At 36.4% G+C, this 21643-nt stretch overlaps 1 protein-coding gene across 2 annotated transcripts in view; it reads right to left on the bottom strand.

The window, feature by feature from the left end:
* Positions 1 to 529: 529 nt before the first annotated feature.
* PIK3C3 (phosphatidylinositol 3-kinase catalytic subunit type 3) overlaps positions 530 to 21643 on the bottom strand; it is a 174335-nt gene continuing 153221 nt past the window's right edge. The window contains exons 22-25 of one of the 2 annotated variants that reach the window (XM_024120622.1): positions 18620 to 18788; positions 12198 to 12288; positions 7729 to 7854; positions 530 to 898 (exon numbers count right to left, since the gene is read on the bottom strand). In XM_024120622.1, coding sequence (XP_023976390.1) covers positions 884 to 898; positions 7729 to 7854; positions 12198 to 12288; positions 18620 to 18788 — 401 coding nt within the window. In that variant the 3' untranslated portion in view covers positions 530 to 883. Of the gene's footprint in view, positions 899 to 7728; positions 7855 to 12197; positions 12289 to 18619; positions 18789 to 21643 lie in introns of those variants that run through there. The other variant, XR_002891345.3, reaches the window with a different exon arrangement.

Here is a 21643-nt window from a genome sequence, read left to right as displayed (position 1 = left end):
TATTTTGCTTTAATCAGAAAGGATATATTACATTAACAGGTGTAGGGGAGCTATTTTTAAAAGCTCTTGAAAACTAAGTTTTCATTACAAAAAAATTTATTGCAGAAAGACCATTTATACTTACATGTAAAAATATTTTAGGCTCAATATGAAAAGCTGCTGCCATATTACCTTTTGGCCAATTATTCAGATAGCTACATTTTTATAACCTGCTTTATGTACTTAAAACCTAAGAGAAATGTGAACCACAAAAAAATAAAAAAACAAAAAACAGTATTTGTAAGAAAAAATGACTATCTTATTTGAAATTTATACAGTTCTCAACGTATAAATGAATAGGCCATAACGTGTAAAACTTTTAAGTGTTATAGGTTAGGTCAAAAAATTAAAAAATAAAAAATGTAGGGGGAGAGGAGAAGGAAGTAGAGAGAAAGGGAACAAGGGAGGGAGAGACAAACAACCAAAACTAAGACAATCCAGATTCATATAACTGCTCATCTGATGTGAAGAGATGAAGAAAAAAATGGACTTTCAAACTTGAAGACTAAAATGTTTTACTATTTCAACATGAAATTCCTTCAGAGCTCTCATAATATGTACGTGGTTCTGGAACAAAATTCTTCTTAGCTTATTAACAATGTGTACATTTGAAAATAAATATATACAATATATCAGAACAAACCCTTTGGGACCATATTTAAGCAACGACAACCAAGGAAACAGAATTCATGCATTTAGGATGTCTGTAACGTTTAGGATATATGGTATTTTGAAGACTAAATATTCTCTTCCTTGCTCCTTAGCCTGAAGTCTTCATTATACACATGTTGTTTCTAAAGTAGTTTTCTTACAGAGACAAGCATCTTGATGGGCCAAACCAATTTCATTTTCTCCAGTACTACAAAAATTAAAAACAAAGAAAATAATTAGCTTCACTGTTCACAAAGAAAGAGAAACAAGTTTATAGTTCTAAAAACTGCTTAGAAAGAGACATATAATTCTTTAATAGAAAAAAAAAAACACCAAAACACCCTCAGGTAATTCCAGTCCTTAATTTTTTTTAAAAGAAGTCTTCCATTTAAAAAAAAAAGGTGAGGGCTTCCCTGGTGGCGCAGTGGTTGAGAGTCCACCTGCCGATGCAGGGGGCGCAGGTTCGTGCCCCGGTCTGGGAGGATCCCACGTGCCGCGGAGCGGCTGGGCCTGTGAGCCATGGCCGCTGGGCCTGCACGTCCGGAGCCTGTGCTCCGCAACGGGAGAGGCCACAACAGTGAGAGGCCCGCATAACACACACACACACACACACACACACACACACACAAAGGTGAAATTATTACTTTACTACATGCCATGAAGAGGATTTCAATTAACTACAATGTACAGGATTCCTAAGACTTAGCTTAAAAATCAGTTTATATGAGCAAATATTTGGGGGAGGGAATGTTTGCTAACTGTAAGCTCAAGATGATCTCTTTATTACATGGCAGACAAATCTAGCACTAGGAAGGCAAAAATTCCACTGAATTCTGCAGTGACAGATGATTAATATTTTGAGTAGTGAGCTTAGTTCTTGGTATGACATTTTTAGAGACTGTGAAAATGTATAATTTATTCCACAGAGTGCAGCCAATACACAATACAGAGTACAGAAATGGTGTGAAAAAAAAAAAATCAAAGGAAGCAGTCCTGAAAGAATAAGAACGGCCCAGTCAAGAGTTGTTTTGGGGCCAATACATTAATAGTGTTCAATATTAAAATATCAAGTTTAAATAAAATATATCAACATTTTTAGCACCTATTTTGTGCTAGGCACCCTCACAATTATCTCAAAGTAATGTGCAACAGTTACAGGTTGTTGTCTTTAACATGTACAATCACCCACTCTCTCAGTAAGAACAACACTGGGCATTTTGTTTGGGTGAGTCATCCACTCCTCATGTGCCCTCTGATTCAGTAAAATATATGCTGGCTTATCTTGGAGGAATTAAGAATGCTTTCTATGTGTCACAAAACTTTGTTTCTATGAACTTCACCTCATTATTACTCTGAAAGAAAACAGGAAGGAAAAAGAACCGTGCTGACAAATGAGTTTGTGTATGTATGTGCACGTGCGTGTATATGCGTATAAATGTGAAAGATGCTGACTGATTTTAATCTATATAATTTAAAGTGGCAATTCTAGAAAGAATATGGTAAAATTTATTTTTAATGCTAATAAAAGGAATGTAATTTATAATTCAAGAAGGTATTTAAGTATTTTCTTAAAGGTAGTATCAGAGAAAATAAACTCAAATGGTCCTTGGCACTTACATGAAATCACATACATTTATTTGGTGCCTACTACATACCAGGAACAGGTCAGCTTCTGTGGGAGACCCCAAGTTACTTTAAGACAAAATGCTTATATAAAGAAACAGTTATTTACCCCTACCCCCAACCCCTCCCCTGCACACACCTGAAAGTTAAACAAATGGGTGGGGAACTCATTCCAGGCAAAGAAAAAGGTGTACTACTTGGGGAAGTAGGGATATTGGGTATAGGAAGTGTCATGGGGTAGCTCATCAGGGCTACAAAGAAGGTTCTTTTAGAAGGCTGGTAGAAGATAATGAAAGTTGAAAATGCAGATTAAAGGCAAACTGTGAAAGTTCCTCACTGACATGCTAGGAAGTCTAAATATCCTGGAAACAATGAAAAACCACACCTATGTATCCACACCTGTGTATATGTATGTTTGTATGCAAGAAAAATGCTGCTACTAAACAGATGGTCTCTAACAGATTTCATAAATATTTCAAAGTGTCTGTACCTATGGGGGAAAAAATTAGTAACACTATGTAGTAGAGCCAGTCCCAAAATATTCCACTCCTTTCACATTTGAAGAATTTACATAAAAGTTCGATATAACAGAGGGGAGGGAAAACAATAGTTAGTATTACAAATAAACTTACTAAAGCCGATAATGAACCAAACACGCAAATCTTACCATGGAGTGCATTCAAGTGTCTGAAAACTTTCCTTAGAAAAGATAAGGAAATTAAATTTGTACTGATGAAAAATAAACTGTAGGGAATTTTAGCTGAAAGTTATGGAGCATTCTGCTGAGGTCTGCTATTACGATAACTAATCTTAAAACCTTAAAACATTTGTAATGTAGCAAGTGCCTATATTATAGTTTATAACATCATAGGTTTTAACGTAGTTACGCAGCAGTACTGACTGCAGTGCAACAAGAGAGCACATGTGAGTCGATAAAATTCAAGACTGGGTTTTGGCCAATGTATAAGATAAGTGATATCCCATATTTATCATATTTATCAGGGATTAACTGTTCCCAATATCCTTTTTATGTCATACACTGTTGGCTGTCTGCATGGCTATTTTTTTTTTTTCTTTTGATGCTCAGATGAAAGATTAAAGAGAGAAAATGAAAAGATCATTTTTTAAATTCACAAGTCTATTTTTAAAACTCACCACTCACCACATAATCTATTCATACCTAATAAATTAAGACATAGATGTAAATTGAGAAAACATTATTTAGAAACTACTGTCTATTTCTACATTCCAGGGTTTGAGTTTGAATCTGGACTTTTTCACCTATTAACCTTGAGACCTTGGGCAAGTTATTTAACCTATCTAAGCCTCAGCTTTCTCATCTGTAAACAAGCCTAGTGATACACTTACTCCACAGGTGTGAGGATTAAAGGAGGTATTGAAGAGAAAAAAGTTTACAAAATTCCTGGCACATTTAAGTGTTCAATAGGCTGTTATTATTGCTACTATTGTGGTTTCTTTGTTGTTCTTCTTCTTATTCCTTACAGGATAACTCAAATATATTAGGGCTAGATCTGGGACACAAAATGATACAATAGTTTTGTATGATATACTGGTGTTATTTATTTAAGCCACGTATCTGGGAATCATCTGACTCTTCAGAAAAATATTTACTAAATTAAAAAACACTTTGTTTTAGAACAGAAGAATTTCTATTTGGTCACAGAATTCAATACTTTATGCTTTGATCAATGAAATATTTTACATTGCTGTTCTTTATTCCTAATGGTAAAATAAGGTCCATAAATGCAAAATCAGAAATGATGCTCTAGTCTCTTCTCCTTAGGGCATCTTTTGCATCCATGCCTTCTTAAAGTATATGAGAGTAGAACAGTTATAGTGGAAACATCCTACACTGGGTTTAAGAACTAAGATCAGTATATAAAGGTAAAACGGAATATAAATAAAGAATATTACTCAAGAAAAGCCCTTCAGAAGGCAACATACTAGAGTCATTTCTCAGAGAGTCCAAAGTAGGAAGCTTTCCCCTCAGCACTGATGTAAAAAACCTATTTCTTTGTTTGAACAGCAGATGGGGCAGATGGCTTGTACTGAGAGGCCATGTTGTAAAAAAAAAATGAGAACCCTCAATATTGGAATGACATTCAGCATTGTAAGAAGTTATGTTATGGGAGGAACGTGGGATCTGAAACACTTTGCAGGGAGTCCCTGACACATTTACTAGACACATGGGAAATGTCAGGCATAAGGAACACACTGTTTTCCTCCTTTCACTGTTGTTTTTTTTAACCCCCTCAAGTGTAAGAGTGTGTGTGTATAGCTGGCTTCTCTTAAGTTAAAGGTGCATAGATGCGACTGCACATTCATGTGACCCTCCACTCGGACCTGTGCTCTTCCTCCTTGAACATCCAGGGGCTAAGGAAGGGTCCTTGCCAGATGGATGGCAGTGATCTTTGTTCTTAGTATCCTGAGCTGGGACTCAGGTAAAATTTCTGAATGCAATCTGTTCTTACTTTTTAACATTTAGTGTGCAAAAAAATATATTTCTAACCCTAATCTATAAAGATTCATTTAATTAGATTTAATGTGTATTAAGATTAATGAAAATCACATCCCCTTTCTCCAGACTTCTACCATCAATCAGTGAAGAGAGACAGGAAAAAGCAGAAACTGGAAAGAAATGGGCTGCAATGTGAGAGATTTCCATTGAAAGGCATAGTTTTAGAGCAGGAAGTGATCCAAACTAAGTGACCTCCACCTTTCTGCTGGGAAGAAGAGTTCTGATGATGCAATTTCAAAGACAATGACCCAAATAAAAGTGTTTTTCAGTGGAAAATTTCTACCACTAATAGGTGGGTGTTGCTAGGCAACAGATATTGCAATGTTTGATCTCTACCCTTCCTAGCAAATGGCATGATGGAATAAAATAAGGCTTTTCAGCATTTCAACATAATAGTTGTATCTGGCAATTTTTTAGTCATTTTTAAGAATACTTCTTTTATGTAGAAAGAACTTTTGTTAACAAGTATCTGTCTACCTCTATTTTTTAAAAACTGGGTTCTATAATCCATAGTGATTAACAGGAATGCACTAAAATTAGCATAACTCAATTAGCAAAATGCATCCTTATAAATGCTATGAGTCACAAAAAAAAACAGATGTTGATCATCAAAATTTGAGTGTGCATGTGATTTATTAGTATCAATATTTAGAAAATGTATATTTAGGAATGTGAATTTCAAAGGGAAAATAAACTTCCTCAGACATTAGTTAAGAAACAAGTACGCATCTATAATTTTATAATTTGAAAAGACTTACGTGAAATTAAGACCTCATTTAGTATCTCTGGTACCCTTCAATGCCTAAGCAAGTTCCAATTAAATTTAATATTCTTATGCTACTCTTATGTTGATATTGTTTTAGTTGTACAATAGTATGAGCACAGATGACATATTTAAAGAAACCTAAAAGCATGAGTATTTTCAGGTTAACTTCTTGGGATAAAGAATATGGGAGTCTTGTTAATCACTAGGTTGTACACCTGAAACTTATATAACATTGTAAATCAACTATACCTCAGTAGAAAATAAAAAAGAATATGGGATTCTGATAAAGAAGACCCGAGTTCGGTAAGCTACAAAGTATATCTAGATTATCACTGGTTGGATATGGGGGGGTCAAAAGATCTGGGTTCAAGCCTTGATTCTGTCCCTTGTTAGACACATGAAGTTGGATAAGTCATTATACATCTCTGGGCCTTTTTCCCTTACAGCTCTAAAATATTCTGCTGTGCTATACGCTGATCCAGATCTGCCATTAGCTAGCTCGATGGCTCTGACAAGTCACTTACTTACCATCTGAGTCACAGTTTACTCTCTCGAGAAGTGATTATGATTAATGACATGTGAAGCAAACCTTGAGTTGGCACTTATAATAAAATATGACTCAGACTGGTGTTCAGAGAGAAGAAACATGTTTTGTTCAGAGAAAGAGTGTCAGCTAACATTTACAGGAAAAAAATTCCCTTATGCTCATTAGATATTTCTTAAGTGTTTAAAGGCACTCTGTTTCTGGGTCACTGATACACATCCCATCCTTTAAGAAGTTTGCATTTTAGGAGTTATAAGGTAAGTATCCAAATATCTATAATAGAAAACAAAATATAAGTGCAACTCATAATAAAAGTACAAAGTACTATTAATATTCAGAGGAAGATGAATCAGAGTGGCATTAAGAATAGATCTTGGAAGGACAGATTGGATTTTAGCAAGCAGGAGTTTACAGATAATTCATTATTAAGAAGACGGATATTCTGGGCTGAAGAAATAGAACAGCAAAGTAGCCAAAGAAATGGAAGAGAATAAAAATATTGAGAAAAAGAGAGTATTAGAAAATAGCTTAGAAAGACGTTTAGAACACAACAGTCTGGAAGGCCTTGAGTTCCTAGAGATTGGATGTCACTTTTAGGCACAAGGGAAACACTTTTCACGTTTAAATTAAACAAAACAAAACAAAACCAAACCCAGTGTAAAACAGTATTTTGTGAAGATATATCTAATTGAAATATTTAGTAGAATAAAGATAAGAATGCTGAGAGAAAAAAATACTAAAACAGAGAGAAGAGTTATGAAGGATTTTAGTTACCCAAGGTATCATAAAGTGAAAAACAACTGGGTTAAAATGTCTATAATGGGAAAATTAGAGAAAACGATGATTAAAAAAATGTTTAAAGAAACTCGCAAGGCTTGATGACATTCTGTATACTGAATGAGGGAGAAGTTAAAACAGACAAGCTTTGAGCTTGGGTTATTTGTAAAATTATTATTAACTGAATGTGTAAAGTCAGGAAGGAGAGGCGTGAGAGGATGTGGGCGAGGAAAGCGTCCTAATTTTTCTATTTGCTGATCACTTCCAGCATCAACCTCATTATGAAGTTCAAAACTAAAACAGTTTTTAAATCTGAGGTTTATCATCAAAAAGTCTTCCCTCAAACATTTATAGGAAAGAGTCTGCTAACCAAACGTCTACAGATAGATCTGTACGTGCTACGCATCGCTTTTCTCAGCTTCTAACCTCCTTTCCTAGCACTTCACAGTTTACCAAAACCCAACGAGTGTCCAAGTCTCAGTTGTCAAGGCCTCTGCTAGACCCAAGATTATTCTCAAGAAGGGTTTATAGTCACCACTGACTACAAAGGACAGATACACCAATGCTGACACTCCACAATTTAGCTACTAAGAACATTTCAGTGGGATGTTTTAGTGCATGTTACTAGTGCATCGAACACGTTCACATCGGAAGGTTGGTGAGATGTCAAGAAGGCTTGACAAAAAAACCAGAAAAGATGTCATTGGCAGGGAAAGGTATGGTTCTGTGAGGATTCTAGGGTAGTACACGGAGAAGCTGAGATAAACACACTGCCCTCAGAGAACTTACCTGGGCGAACTTGTGAATCTGCTCTACCACCGCGGCAAACAGAGCATGGACACTTTCATCAATCAGACTCTGCATGTAGTGCACTGCCTCTTCATCAGACAGGTCTAGACGAAATTTATCCTGAACCTATAAGGTCACAGTCTATTAGCTTTTGAATAAAGAAAAACACACATTTCGAAAAGACAAGAACAAACAGATATAGATATTATTACAATGAACTATTTATATGCCAGAGAAATGATTCATAACCTGTAAGGAGTTCTGAATACTATTCTCTTGAATGTGGAACTTTACTTTTTGCTATATGCTCTATATATCATCCTATCTTTGTTGGTTGTAAATATTTCTGCGGAAAAAAATTAAAAAGTGAATAGAAAATATAATTCTGTTAGACCCTGAAAATTTAAAAACAGACAAAAATTGTTCTTTTAACTCAAAGGTGTGCTTTAGTATTTGCATTTCAAAGCTAGAATTATAAGATTTAAATTGTGACATATTAATTATTAACAATCTCCTTCACTTTATGAAATGGATATAGCAAGGTAAGCTTATATTACTATTCTCCCTCACCTTCTCTGCCTACATAAGAACAGGAACTATGTCAATTGCTGGCAAAATAAACTAAACTAGATCTTCTAAAATGTCCCCTTTCCTATAGGAGTTCCCTGTACTTCTGCAAAGAACTACTTCAACTGGCCTATAATTTCCAAAGACAGAGGACTTTTTCATTATTTCGTATTAAAACATACAGTTGATTCTCAATAGCAATAAGTACTAGAAAACTTAGTAGAGATATGTATCAGAATAGTTCTCTAAAACACAAAAGCCAATGTTACTGAATGACTACTTTGTGCTAAACACTGTGCAAAGTACTTTACATGCAGTATTTCACTCAACTCTCAGATGGCTCTGAGGTAGATAATATCTCCATCTATAAGATGCAGAAACGAGACACAGAATTTATGAAGCCAATCCAGGGACCTTTAACTGATGATAAGTGGCTTGCACTTCCAGACAATTGCACGCTACTGCACTAACCATTGTACTAACTCCTTTCTCCTCTTATAAATGACCCATATATATTTCTGAAAAAGCAGACTAGGAGAAAATGGGATTTCCAAGTGGATAAAAAGTGGTCCACATTTAGTATTTCTTTTTAAGTATAGAGTTTAACTACTATAAAACCAAGAAGAAGAAAGGGCAGACAGTACGACAACTCATGGCCCTGCTCAGTGCTCTTTTCTCTTCACTGCACTGGAAGTATACCAGCTGATCCGACAGCCCTGCAGCCTCAGGATAGAGGAGGTAAAAGAGAGGTTAATATAATAAGTGAAGGACAATTTGGTGGAGGGAGACCTAAAGTATACCTTCAATCAACTCTCTCTCCCATTTCTGGATCCCAGTTAAAGAGTTTAATCCATTATATTCCTTGATTTCTACTTAGAGGGGTCATGTCTGACAATTTTGGAACTATTTTTTAAGAACGTCAAAAAACTGTAGGGCAGGAGAATCAAAATAAAACTTTAACCCAATTTATCAAAACTTGCATACTTACATAAGTACTTAAATTACAAACAGAAGATATGTATTTAGCATATAAAGAAAATGTTATTTGCCAAATATGAAGACATTCTCTTTTATAACAAAGAAGGTTAACAGCATATAAATGGTTGATCTGTTTTCATATATACTGATTTATGTTAGGCTACTTGTTATTGTCCCCTAAGTCACCTCTGTGACTTTCACCTTTCCAGAATTTCTCCCCTGACTTCTTGGCTATCCCTACCAGCTCCAAACCCTCTCCTTTCACACCTCATTAGTACGGCTGCACTCGAAACAATCTGGAGAGTGCCTTTAAGCAAAAGGATACAAACTTGTAAATCTCAGCCTCTGCACTGTTTTTCAAAGGTAGATAAGATACCTTTTGTTTAAAATATTGTGAGAATTTCCAAAATGTGATGCAGAGACACAAAGTGAGCAAATGTTGGAAAAATGGCACCAACACACTAGCTCAACGCAGAGTTGGTACAACCTTCAAAATTTGTAAGAAACGCAATTCTCTGCACCATAAAACGAGTAGACAGTTTAAAAAAAAATTAAAAGAAATTGATATATATGTACTAAAATATGTTAAGAAAAAAAGGAAAATATTGTTGAACTTTGTTATGATTAAATAATTTGAATAATCTGTACTTCTCTGAAGACTTCAGCCTCAAATGTGCTACTCTGTTTCTTTAGAGGGCTTTCATTCATGAGGTCAATGCAAAAAATTTCTAGGTAGTAAGACTTCAAAGCAATGCCAGCAAATGTTATTTCACAAAGTATTAAAATCTATTTCTACTTCTTAAAAAGCCAACCAATATGAAACATAAATTTTAGTCTATTGCAGCATCACTTTCCAATATTATTATGACTTTAAAGTCAAGTTTATGTTGCAATTGGTTACTTCACATTCCTGATAAAATAGTAGCAAGCAAATAAATCTTTATGGAATACCCTTTTGGGTAAAAATACGGTAAAATACGTTTTGTTCAAGGTTCACTTAATTGAAACTAGAATAAACAGCTAGGGAGTAAATAGTGTAAAGAAAAATGACTAAGGTACATGCTTTTCTTCCCCATAAATTAATTGCTTCATGTGTTAAAAGATGATGCCATAAAGAGAGCTGGTAACAAATTAAACAATAAAATCATGATTCTCTAAAAGAGAAGCAAAAGTTGAAACAAAAGATCTAATAAGAACAATAACTATATAACTTAACTGGCAGAAGAAACTGGAAGACTCCGTTTGACAAATACTGTTAGAACTTTCATAAATGACTTCTGAACACAAGTGAAGTCAGGCAAGAGTGAACATATGACAGAGATAGATGGGTTTAAAATAAACAGCAAAAACAGATCCTGAAAACAGCAATGCAAAAAAAAAAAAAAAAAGCAACAACATTTGAAATCTGGTGCAGTCATCAACTTTAGCTAAGAAAACGTTCATCAACCAATTATGTTTCTTGATGGATGAGCTGAAATTGACAAAAAATAACCCAGGCCAAAACCTAGTGTGATAAGTAGTCCATTGCCTAGTTTGGGGGTAGGGGTGCTGAAACAGTGCTTCCTGGATAATAATAAATGAAATTCTAATAAGAACATAATTTCCTTAAATGGTTAAGCAATAAAATATTTACATTAAAATCCCTCTCATTGCTTGCCAAAGACTCATAAAATTAGGTAAAAGAGATTAGCTTCATTCATGCTTGCAATGATGTAAATATTTTTGTATCACCCAAATCCATGTTGAAACACTAATGCCCAATGTGATAGTATTAGGAGGTGGACCCTTTGGGAGGTGTTTAGGTCATGAGGGTAGAACCCTCATGAATGGGATTAGTGCTCTTATAAAAGAGATCCCACAGAGCTTCCTAGTGCCTTCCACCCTATGAAGATACAAGTTTTCGACCCAAAAAGGGCCTTAACTTGACCATTCTGGCACCCTGATCTAGTACTTCTAGCCTCCAGAAGCATAAGAAATAAATTTCTGTTGTTTACAAGCCACGCAGTCTCTTGTATTTTGTTATATATAGCAGCCCAAATGGACCAAGACAATGTTTAAACCACAGAGGTATCTTTCTAATAATGCTCAGAGTCAATTACATCAGAACTTAGGGCTTTTGGTGCCAATTATTAATTTCAACCACCAGGGCAATTCCATCTATGAGACTGTTATAATTTTAGTAATTTTATACTTCTATAAAAAACTTTGAAGTTCAGTATTAATAACCACACTAATATTTAAGATAATTTTATGTTATCTTTGGATAAATAACGTATACTACATACATCCCTCTCAATGAATCAGAGTCAGAAATTAATTTGAATAAAAATCTTCAAATCTGTTACTCTTCCTCCCATCTCGTGCTGCAACTCAGGGTAAGATAGTTCTGAATAACTGCTCATCTACGTGATGGCTTTCCTTCATTCTTCTCTTTGCGGGTTAAGTTAAGGAAGGTCTCTATTCTCCTGACACAGTAAGAAACCCCTGTAAGCAAGGGTATGAATGGGAAAGATAAAGAATGGCTGTTTGCTTCTGTTCTACATACTATTACAATATTTTGTTTCTGATCCTTAGCAGGCTTAGTCTGGGAGTACCAGGAATCAGGTATCCCAGTAGGAATATTAAAGAGAAGCTAAACTTTTAGGACAAAGAGCAAGGGCTGTGATAGTAAGCTTCCTCTCTTGGTGTAGTGACCTATTCATGTGACTGTGGGTACAAACAGGCAAGGGGATAAAACTTGTTGCAGATGACCTGAGAGGCTGTTATATTCTGGAATGCGAAATAAAAATATACACAAGGTCTCTTTCTTAATTCATGTTACTTAAGAGTCTAGGGGTCGGGACAAGGGGAAATGGGTTGTTAAACCCCAATATTTTTTACATATGAAAAGTAGACTATGATATCTGAAGATGTATAAAAATTACCTTTTTCACAGTCTTATCTGGTTCAAGAGCAATATCTGGAATGTTTGCATCCACCATCAAGGAAAACAAATTCAAAATAAGATTAGAATACCTAAAGGACAGTGGGAAAGAAAAATAAATAGCAATGTGTTAGAATTTTGCCATTCTTTCTCATATTAAGAGCACTCCTAGAAGTAGTGCTTTATAATGATTACTATTACTCCTATGGAAAATAGAATGTGAGCTTATTCACCAGCTGTCTCAATGAAAAGCAAGCCTTGAAAACATATCTTATTCTAGGGTCTTGATATAATGCCATTTCTAGGTCCCCCACTAGGGAACACACTTTTGGAGTAACCATCTAATAATGACAGTTTTTCACTCTTTAGTAAGTATATTCTTTTTAGAAGGGATCTAAGGGGAATGTTTTATACCATTAATTAGCATTACTAAGCAATGAAGATCTGTCTTTGCTCAATGCTGACAAGAATCTGCTACCTTAAGACTACCTCAGTATGTCATGAGTAAATGAGTCAAAGGGAAATAGTGTGATTTCACTAATCTTTCATACATATCCTCAAGGGACACTAATCCCACCATCTTCGAAAATATAGTGACTGGTCTGGATATAAGCAACCCTAAACGGAGGAGAAAATAGCTCGTACTCTTCTACACTAAAAATAATCAAGATATCTAAATATTTCACCTTTGGAGTATGCTGGCCCCTGTAGGAACTAAAGGTTTATCCTCATCAATCATCAAACTTTTCATCTTCCTCCAAACAAGAAGAAAGAATGTTATTATTCCAAATCTCATTTACAGAAGTGCAGCCATGTGGGGAAAGGTATAATTAAGTGTACACTGGGTGCAACCCACATCCTGCTCCAGAACACTCTCCCCTTGGACAGTTAATGCCCTGAGCGGCCCTGCAGCACTGTAGTGATAAAAGGAGGTCCAGATTTGACTTTGGGGATGGATGTAAGTGAAGAAAGCTTTGGTTTTAGGCAATGAAGGTTTCTAGCTGGTCTCGGTAGAAGTGTCAACACAAGTGCCTTGCACTGTCTTCTCTAGAGGATGGAAGTCAGGACTTTAGGTTATGCAGAACCTTTATTCCAGCCACCTACTTATCCATAATATAAAAAAGTACATAAAAACTAATACTTGAACTGTAATGATAATAGAACTTGTAGACAAAAATGACTATCCATATGAACCTCACATTACCTATTTCATCATTTTTGAATTTTATATTACCCATGAAAATCAGGTACTATAATGAAAAAATTCTACCTTGATATAATCTTCTAATCAAATTAGGCCCTAACTCAATTATACTCTTAAAAAAAGTATGATAATAGCTAAACAGCTTGAACTTATAGTTTTAAAAGTTACTGATTTCCTTGTGGGAATTAAAAAAAGCATGTCACAGATTATTCCGTTTCTACTCACATAATAATTTTATTCATTCAACCAACACATATTTATTGAGTACTCACTCTAAACACTGTTCTAGGCACTATGGGTATAGTGGTGAACTGAACAAACAAGGTCTCTACATACTCATGAAGCTTACATTCTGGAGAAGGGTGGGGACTCACACGATAAACTGACAAAGAAGATAGTTTCATGAGTGCTTGACTGACAAAAGATTTTTTAAAATAAAGAAAAAACAGCAAAATGGGTCAAAGACTGATGGGGTGGGGAGAAAAGTCATCTTAGGGAGGTATGATTTTATTCTATCTGTACTGAAATAAGTGAGTTTAAAGAGTAGAGTGACATACTCAGATATGCATTCTGTAAAAGCCCACACTGGCTATCTTGGGGGGAATAAGAATGGAGGAAGGGAAACTATTTTACAGATGTCCAGGAGGAAAAGAAATAATATGGACATTATCAGGCTATATTTTGGAGATGGACTGGATATCACCTGCCTCAAGATGGCTTCAATTAAGTGGAGAAGAGAGGACCTGAATGTCACCAAGGATTTAGCCTACATGGGGAACTATGGTTATTTATCAAAATTAAAAAAAAAAAACAATGAATGAAAGAAGAACAGGATTTGGAGCAGGGAATCAAGAGTTCCACTTTAGACACATATTGAGTTTGAGATCCCTACTACATTCTTAGTAGAGATGTCAAGTAGGCAGTTAGACATATTTCAGAAGAGATAATAGGGCTGGTGGTAATAGTTTGGAATCATCAGCATTTGGATCTTATTTAAAATCACAAGTCTAGATGTAAATGCTTAAGGAGAGAGTTTAGGGGAAAAAGATCCAGAACGCTTTATACTGATATGGAACTTCTAGATAGTTTAATATATAGAAGTCAGGCAGAAGAGGGAAGGTATCAGCAAAGAAGCAGGAGTGACCAGTAAGGCAAAAAGAAAATAGAGGAGTAGGTTACACCAAATAAAATTAATGTTTTTAGGAACAAAGACATGGTCAACTGTGTCAAAGCTTCTAGGAAGCAAAAGTGGCCACTGGATTTGGTAATAGGTAATTGTTTATTTTGATGAAATTAGTTTCAACAGCAGAGTAGGACTGGAAGACTTACTGGAGAAGCCTGAAGGAAGAAAGGAGGCTAGTAAGTGAAAAGTGGGGGATCAAGATTTTGGAGGGGTAAATTTAGTATTGATGAGAGGGAGTGGCCAAGGTTGGCTTTACATGAGGAGGACACAGCCCTGAGAGGGGTCCAGTCATGGCTGGACCATTCATGCAGATGTTGAAGTCACAGCAGCAGGCCTGAAGAAGAAGACAAAGTTTTCAATGAATGAGAATGACAGGGAAATGGGCAGTTGATGGTCAGCAGTAGGTAATTCATCTGATTTCACGGTGTGTGTCTATGCTTTCCTTCTTTAAGAAGGCAAGGAAAGAAATGGTTTGGAAGTGGCATTAGGGAGCAAAAAGGGCACCAGGCCCTTCTCTAAGCTCTGTGGTATGTAGGAAATGGAAATAGAGAAAAGGGTCCACTGAGAAGGCTTGTAAGGACTGGTGTCAGTAGGATACAACCAACTGCTACACATTATGTTATGAAAAAATAATATTCTTTCAATGGACCCTTAATTATTCATACTCTGTTTTATTAATTATATAGGGTTTCTCCCAACCTTTCCATAGGGGAATCTCAGGAATCTACCACAGGGTAACACAGGGAGAGGAATACAAGGTTCAGTTTTGAAAGGGATATTTCAAAGTATATCCCATACCTGGCTGCCCATTAAATTCACTTGGGAAGCTTCTTTGAAAATACCAATGCCTGGGCCAAATCCCAGACCAATTAAATCTGATGGGGCTCAGGACTGTTTTGGTCCCCCCCTAGCCCACAAAGAACCCCAGGTGATTCTAATGGTCAGCCAGGATCTATGTTAAAATGTCTGCCTTTATGGAAGCAGGTGTGTTCCTTTTGTAAAAGGCAAATATTAATGTTTTCTCCATTATCTGCTGGTATACATATAACCACCCATGCTTGTATTATTATGGCAAAGAGAAACAATGTAAATACATATAAAATGGAATATTCTATAAGAAGTTTAAACATCCAATTACTTTGTGGATAATCTGTCACTACCTTAACTGTATTAATCTTTTACATCTGTCGCCATTAACCTGCATTTTCCATTTAAGACAGAACCAGTTACACAAAACAGAAATTATATATTAGTCATTCAAATGCTATCCAGAAAAACAGAAAGGTTACCAGAAATCTTTAAAGCCATTATCAAAAGAAAACATAAGGTTAAGTTTAAAAAAATGATAGAGTGGGAAAAGTGGGCAAAACCAAGTCTAGACAAAGATGTAAGGATGGATGTGATATAAATTAGATTTTTAAAAAGGAGTAGGTTAAGTACAGAGTTCAAGGAAAATGTACTCTTTCTCATACCCGTGTTTATGCCAACCACCATGCTACTCACTGGGTATACAAAGATGGTCTAAATTTTTCAGTAAAAACCTTCAAAACTAAGAATAAAAAGCAATAACTAGAACAAGTGAGGTTCTTAACAGCATTTCAGACGTCTTGTTTCCCCTAAAATCTATCCATTTTGCATGCAACAAATATCAGAGTAGAATCCTATAAAAATATTTATTTAACAAGTGTACTACTTCTAGAAGGGAAAACAATGAGTTTAATGATGAAAAGTAGTACGATCAATAGATTCACTGCTGTTTGGTGACTAGGCAAACATCCTCTAAGACAATGTAAGAACTTTGCTTGATACAGCAAAATGCATTCCAATTTCAATATTTTTACTGAAAAGTTTAGGCCCTCTTTGTATCATCAGTGTCTAGCATGGTGTTTGGCATAAACATGGATTAAGAGAAGTTATGTTTTCCTTGAACACTTAATATTTAAAATGTTTTAGCATTAGTAAAGAGTTGCCATAAGAGTATTCAAAAAATAAATTTTCCAATTTATTATTGGTATAACAATGTATTTTGTTATATGAAAGTCACACCATAAAGTGTGTTCCGGCATCTGTACAACTAACATTCATAACTTAATTCAGAAGGGACTGCTCTGTTTGTGGTCCACAGTTTATTCAATGATTTGTTGTTGATCAGCAATCAACAAAAACCATGAAAAGAACACAGTTGGTCACACCTAAAAACTCTAATAATAAGCATTCAAATATCCTTACCTCCAAACAAATTTTTGGCTATCTGGTTAATCCTTATGTCCTAAGAGAAATTTTTACTAACTGAACCATATTCTAAAATACAACATTAAAAAATGAATGTTATCAAAATATTAGGGTCTAGCTAATCTTAACAGTGAAATTTTTGAAAATAAAAAAATAAGACAATTTTCATGAAGACTTAACATAAAGTGAGGTAGATTAATCTCTTTATGATTTTTCTTAGTAGTGAGGAAAGTTAACTTTTGGCTCTGTACTAATAATCTGCCTCTATTTTCTCATTTTGCTGAACTGCTACTAATCCATTATCAGTGACAGTTTATAAGACACATTATTTTCTTTCTGCTTTCAATACGATAGGGCAGCTTTGACATTTCTCTAGTTATCATTGCATATCATCTTCTCTGTCTCTTCATTGAGATCACCATAGTTTCATCTAGCTTTCTGTAGGCTCTATTTTAAATTAAAAATCCTAGTTATTAAAGTGGAACTTTCATCTCTAAAAGTGCTTCTGCATCACCAGGCACCCATCTTCTCATTATTCCTTTAGCATTTCTGGAGAGTAAAACTGAGCCACTCTACCACTCAAAGGATAATAATGCAGCTGTTTGCAAAATGTACGTTAAAGTTTGTGACCTGCGGTCGAGACTGAGTTAACAGTGAAGGCCTATTGAGCCATTGCAAAGATGAAACCTTATTAATACAAGACAGCCATTCACCTGGGACCAGTAGTATCAATATCACCTGGAAACATGGCCTCACTCCAGATGTGATGCAGAACTGTTCATACAAATACTGAAGGTTCTTATTCAACATATATATACTGTCTATAAACTGAGGTTACAAAGACAGAAAAGACAGAGCCCACATGCATAGGTAACTCACTTCTACTGGTTACATATTCACCTGGAAGAGCATACAGGTGTCTCCTGAGCTGGGATTTTTCTGGTGGACTAAGAATATTCATTTTGCATAGTTAAGTTGAAAATGGAGTTAGAATTAAATGATCCATCATTTTTGACTAACCATCAGAGACATATCCTGAATTTAATAAACATGACTTTTAATTTATCTTTTTCCTGATGATACATGATGTCCAGTCCTAAGTAAATTTGGATGAAGGAAGCAGAGAAACAGTGGCCTTAAGAAAAAGGGATAGAGAAAAAAATCTACATTTTTTTAAGCAGAATGACTGATGAGGTGCTGAAGAGAGACAAAATCATATGTAATGTTTATTTTTCAATTGTTTCGGAATGCTCCAAACTAAGGCTGATGAAGGTGCTAAAAAATTAAAAATTATTTGACTAATCACTCCAAGTGAGCTAAATGCTTCACTCTTGTGTAATGCCAGCTTCCCACTTGGTGGGATTTAGCAGTCAAATAATTAGTGAGAAAGCAAGAAACTGTCTTTTGACTTTGATATCAGACTGTTTATCAAAATAGTCATCAAATGTACATTAACAAATAGTGCTGCCTGTGTCATTCTAAAAAAAGTGATGCTGGGCTTCCCTGGTGGCGCAGTGGTTGAGAGTCCGCCTGCCGATGCAGGGGACATGGGTTCGTGCCCCCGTCCGGGAAGATCCCACATGCCACGGAGCGGCTGGGCCCGTGAGCCATGGCCGCTGAGCCTGAGCGTCCGGAGCCTGTGTTCCGCAACGGGAGAGGCCACAACAGTGAGAGGCGCGTGTACCACAAAAAAAAAAAAAAAAAAAAAGAGTGATGATAAAGAATGTATACATTTGAACAAATATTTTTCTTGCTCTGTGAAATGAATTTACCGAAATTCTCTACGTCAAGCAAATCAACTTACCTTCGAAGGTGGAGAAAAGCTGTGTAACACTGTTTCCGGAACTCTTGGTACTGTTCACTCTGTGTGCCCCCCATTCCTTCCACCATTTCTTTATTCAGCTTCATAGGAGGAGGAAGAGGCTTTGGATCCCGACCCAAAATATATCCAAAGTCTATGTGGAAGAGTTTGCCTGGATGTTGATAAGAAACTCATTTGTTTCCAGAATTTTATATTAAGGAACTGGGAAACAGATATGTCATACAATTGGTAAAGCAGTGTCTCTTCATAAAGAATATTAATTAGTTCATGATGAAGTCTATTAAATTGTTTGATCCTGTATCCCCAGGCTTGGGAGTGGCCTTCAGAGCATATTTTATTTCCCTTCAGCTCACATTCATTCTGATGAAACTATACTTAAAATCATCCCACAGTAATATTTTAAAATTTAAATCCTATATTTAGATGTCCAGAACCAAAGATGGCTAAAGCCTGGACAACTTTTAAAGGTATTAGTAGAAATTAGTATCTTGTAGCAAATTTCTTATGCTAAAGGAAGATCACTTCTTTAAGTATTCCTGAGATGAATCCTTCCTTTAACTTATCACTATTCTCCTCACCTTCAAAAACATCCCCCAAATTTCAAATTATATTGTTAGCTTCATTTGAATCATTTCCAACTAATCTGTGTGACTCATTAGCAGCAGACTAGGAAACCAAGCACAGTATTCACCCCTGCCAAGGGCTGAATACAGCTATAGTGCCTATGAAGACAAACCCTTGAGCAGTCATCTAAACTCATAGGTCACATATGTAAGAATGTGAATGATCATTCACTTTAGAGAATGATTCACCACTGAATTCATAAAGCATCTTTTGATTTACAAGTAGGTATAAAGTAGGCATACATTATAACACTAAAAGTAATCCCCTGGATTCTAAAATCTAAGTACCACCAGGGCAAGGACTTACGCATTTTGTATATTGCTGTTTCCCCAGCCTCAGTATAGTTTCTAGCACATACTAAGCACTCACTGTTGAATGAAGAAATGGACTCGCTCTTGCAAGAACACCAGAATCACAACTAGCTACTGGACAATCATCGACAAGAAGACACTGGAACTCACCAAAAAAGATACTCCACATCCAAAGACAAAGGAGAAGCCACAGTGAGACGGCAGGAGGGGTGCAATCACAGTAAAATCAAATCCCATAACTGGTGGGTGGGTGACTCACAGACTGGCAAACACATATACCACAGAAGTCCACCCACTGGAGTGAAGGTTCTGAGCCCATCAGGCTTCCAACCTGGGGGCCGGCAACGGGAGGAGGAATTCCTAGAGAATCAGACTTGGAAGTCTAGTGGGATTTGACTGCAGGACTTCGACAGGACTGGGGAAACAGAGACTGCAAAATTGGAGGGCACACACAAAGTAGTGTGCGCATCAGGACCCAGGGGAAGGAGCAGTGACCCAGGGGAGACTGAACCAGACGTATCTGCTAGTGTTGGAGGGTCTCCTGCAGAGGCGGGGGGGTGGCTATGGCTCACAGTGGGGACAAGGACACTGGCAGCAGAAGTTCTGGGAAGTAATCCTTGGCGTGAGCCCTCCCAGAGTCTGCCATTAGCACCACAAAAGAGCCCAAGGTAGGCTCCAGTGTTGGGTTGCCTCAGGCCAAACAACCAACAGGGAGGGAACCCAGCCCCACCCATCAGCAGAAAAGCGGATTAAAGTTTTACTGAGTTTTGACCGCCAGAGCAACAGTCAGCTCTACCCACCACCAGTCCCTCCCATCAGGAAACTTGCACAAGACTCTTAGATAGCCTCATCCACCAGAGGGCAGACAGCAGAAGCAAGAAGAACTACAATCCTGTAGCCTGTGGAACAAAAACCACATTCACAGTAAGATAGACAAGATGAAAAGGCACGGGGCTGTACCAGATGAAGGAACAAGATAAAACCCAAGAAAAACAACTAAATGAAGTGGAGATAGGCAATCTTCCAGAAAAACAATTCAGAATAATGATAGTGAAGATGATCCAGGACCTTGGAAAAAGGATGCTGGAAGACAGAATGGTAGAATTCACTGTTGCGGAACAGAATAAAGAAAAAAGAATGAAAAGAAATGAAAACAGCCTAAGAGACCTCTGGGACAACATTAAACGCAACAACATTCACATTATAAGGGTCCCAGAAGGAGAAGAGAGAGAGAAAGGACCAGAGAAAATATTTGAAGAGATTATAGTCGAAAATTTCTCTAACATGGGAAAGGAAATAGCCACCCAGGTCCGGGAAGCACAGAGAGTCCCATACAGGATAACCCCACGGAGAAACACACTGAGATACATAGTAATCAAATTGGCAAAAATTAAAGACAAATAAAAATTATTTAAGCCAGCAAGGGAAAAATGACAAATAACATACAAGGGAACTCCCATAAGGTTAACAGCTGACTTCTCAGCAGAAACTCTACAAGCCAGAAGGGAGTGGCATGATATACTTAAAGTGATGAAAAGCAAGAACCTACAACCAAATTTACTCTACCAGCAAGGATCTCATTCAGATGTGATGGAGAAATCAAAAGCTTTACAGACAAGCAAAAGCTAAGAGAATTCAACACCAACAAACCAGCTCTACAACAAATGCTAAACGAACTTCTCTAAGTGGGAAACACAAGAGAAGAAAAGGACCTACAAAACAAACCCAAAAACAATTAAGAAAACGGTCATAGGAACATACATATCAATAATTACCTTAAATGTGAATGGATTAAATGCTCCAACCAAAAGACACAGGCTTGCTGTATGGATACAAAATAAGACCTATATATGCTGTCTACAAGAGACCCACTTCAGACATAGGGACACATACAGACTGAAAGTGAGGGGATGGAAATAGATATTCCATGCAAATGGAAAACAAAAGAAAGCTGGAGTAGCGATACTCGTATCAGATAAAATAGACTTTAAAATACACAATGGACAGATGATCCAAAACGAAAATAAATAAGGAAACAGAAGCTTTAAATGACACCATAGACCAGATAGAT

This window comes from Physeter macrocephalus, chromosome 19 (genome assembly GCF_002837175.3).
Source record: "Physeter macrocephalus isolate SW-GA chromosome 19, ASM283717v5, whole genome shotgun sequence".
NCBI lineage: Eukaryota > Metazoa > Chordata > Mammalia > Artiodactyla > Physeteridae > Physeter > Physeter macrocephalus.
Note: the sequence above shows the minus strand (reverse complement) of the source record. Positions and strands in the feature narration are given on the sequence as shown.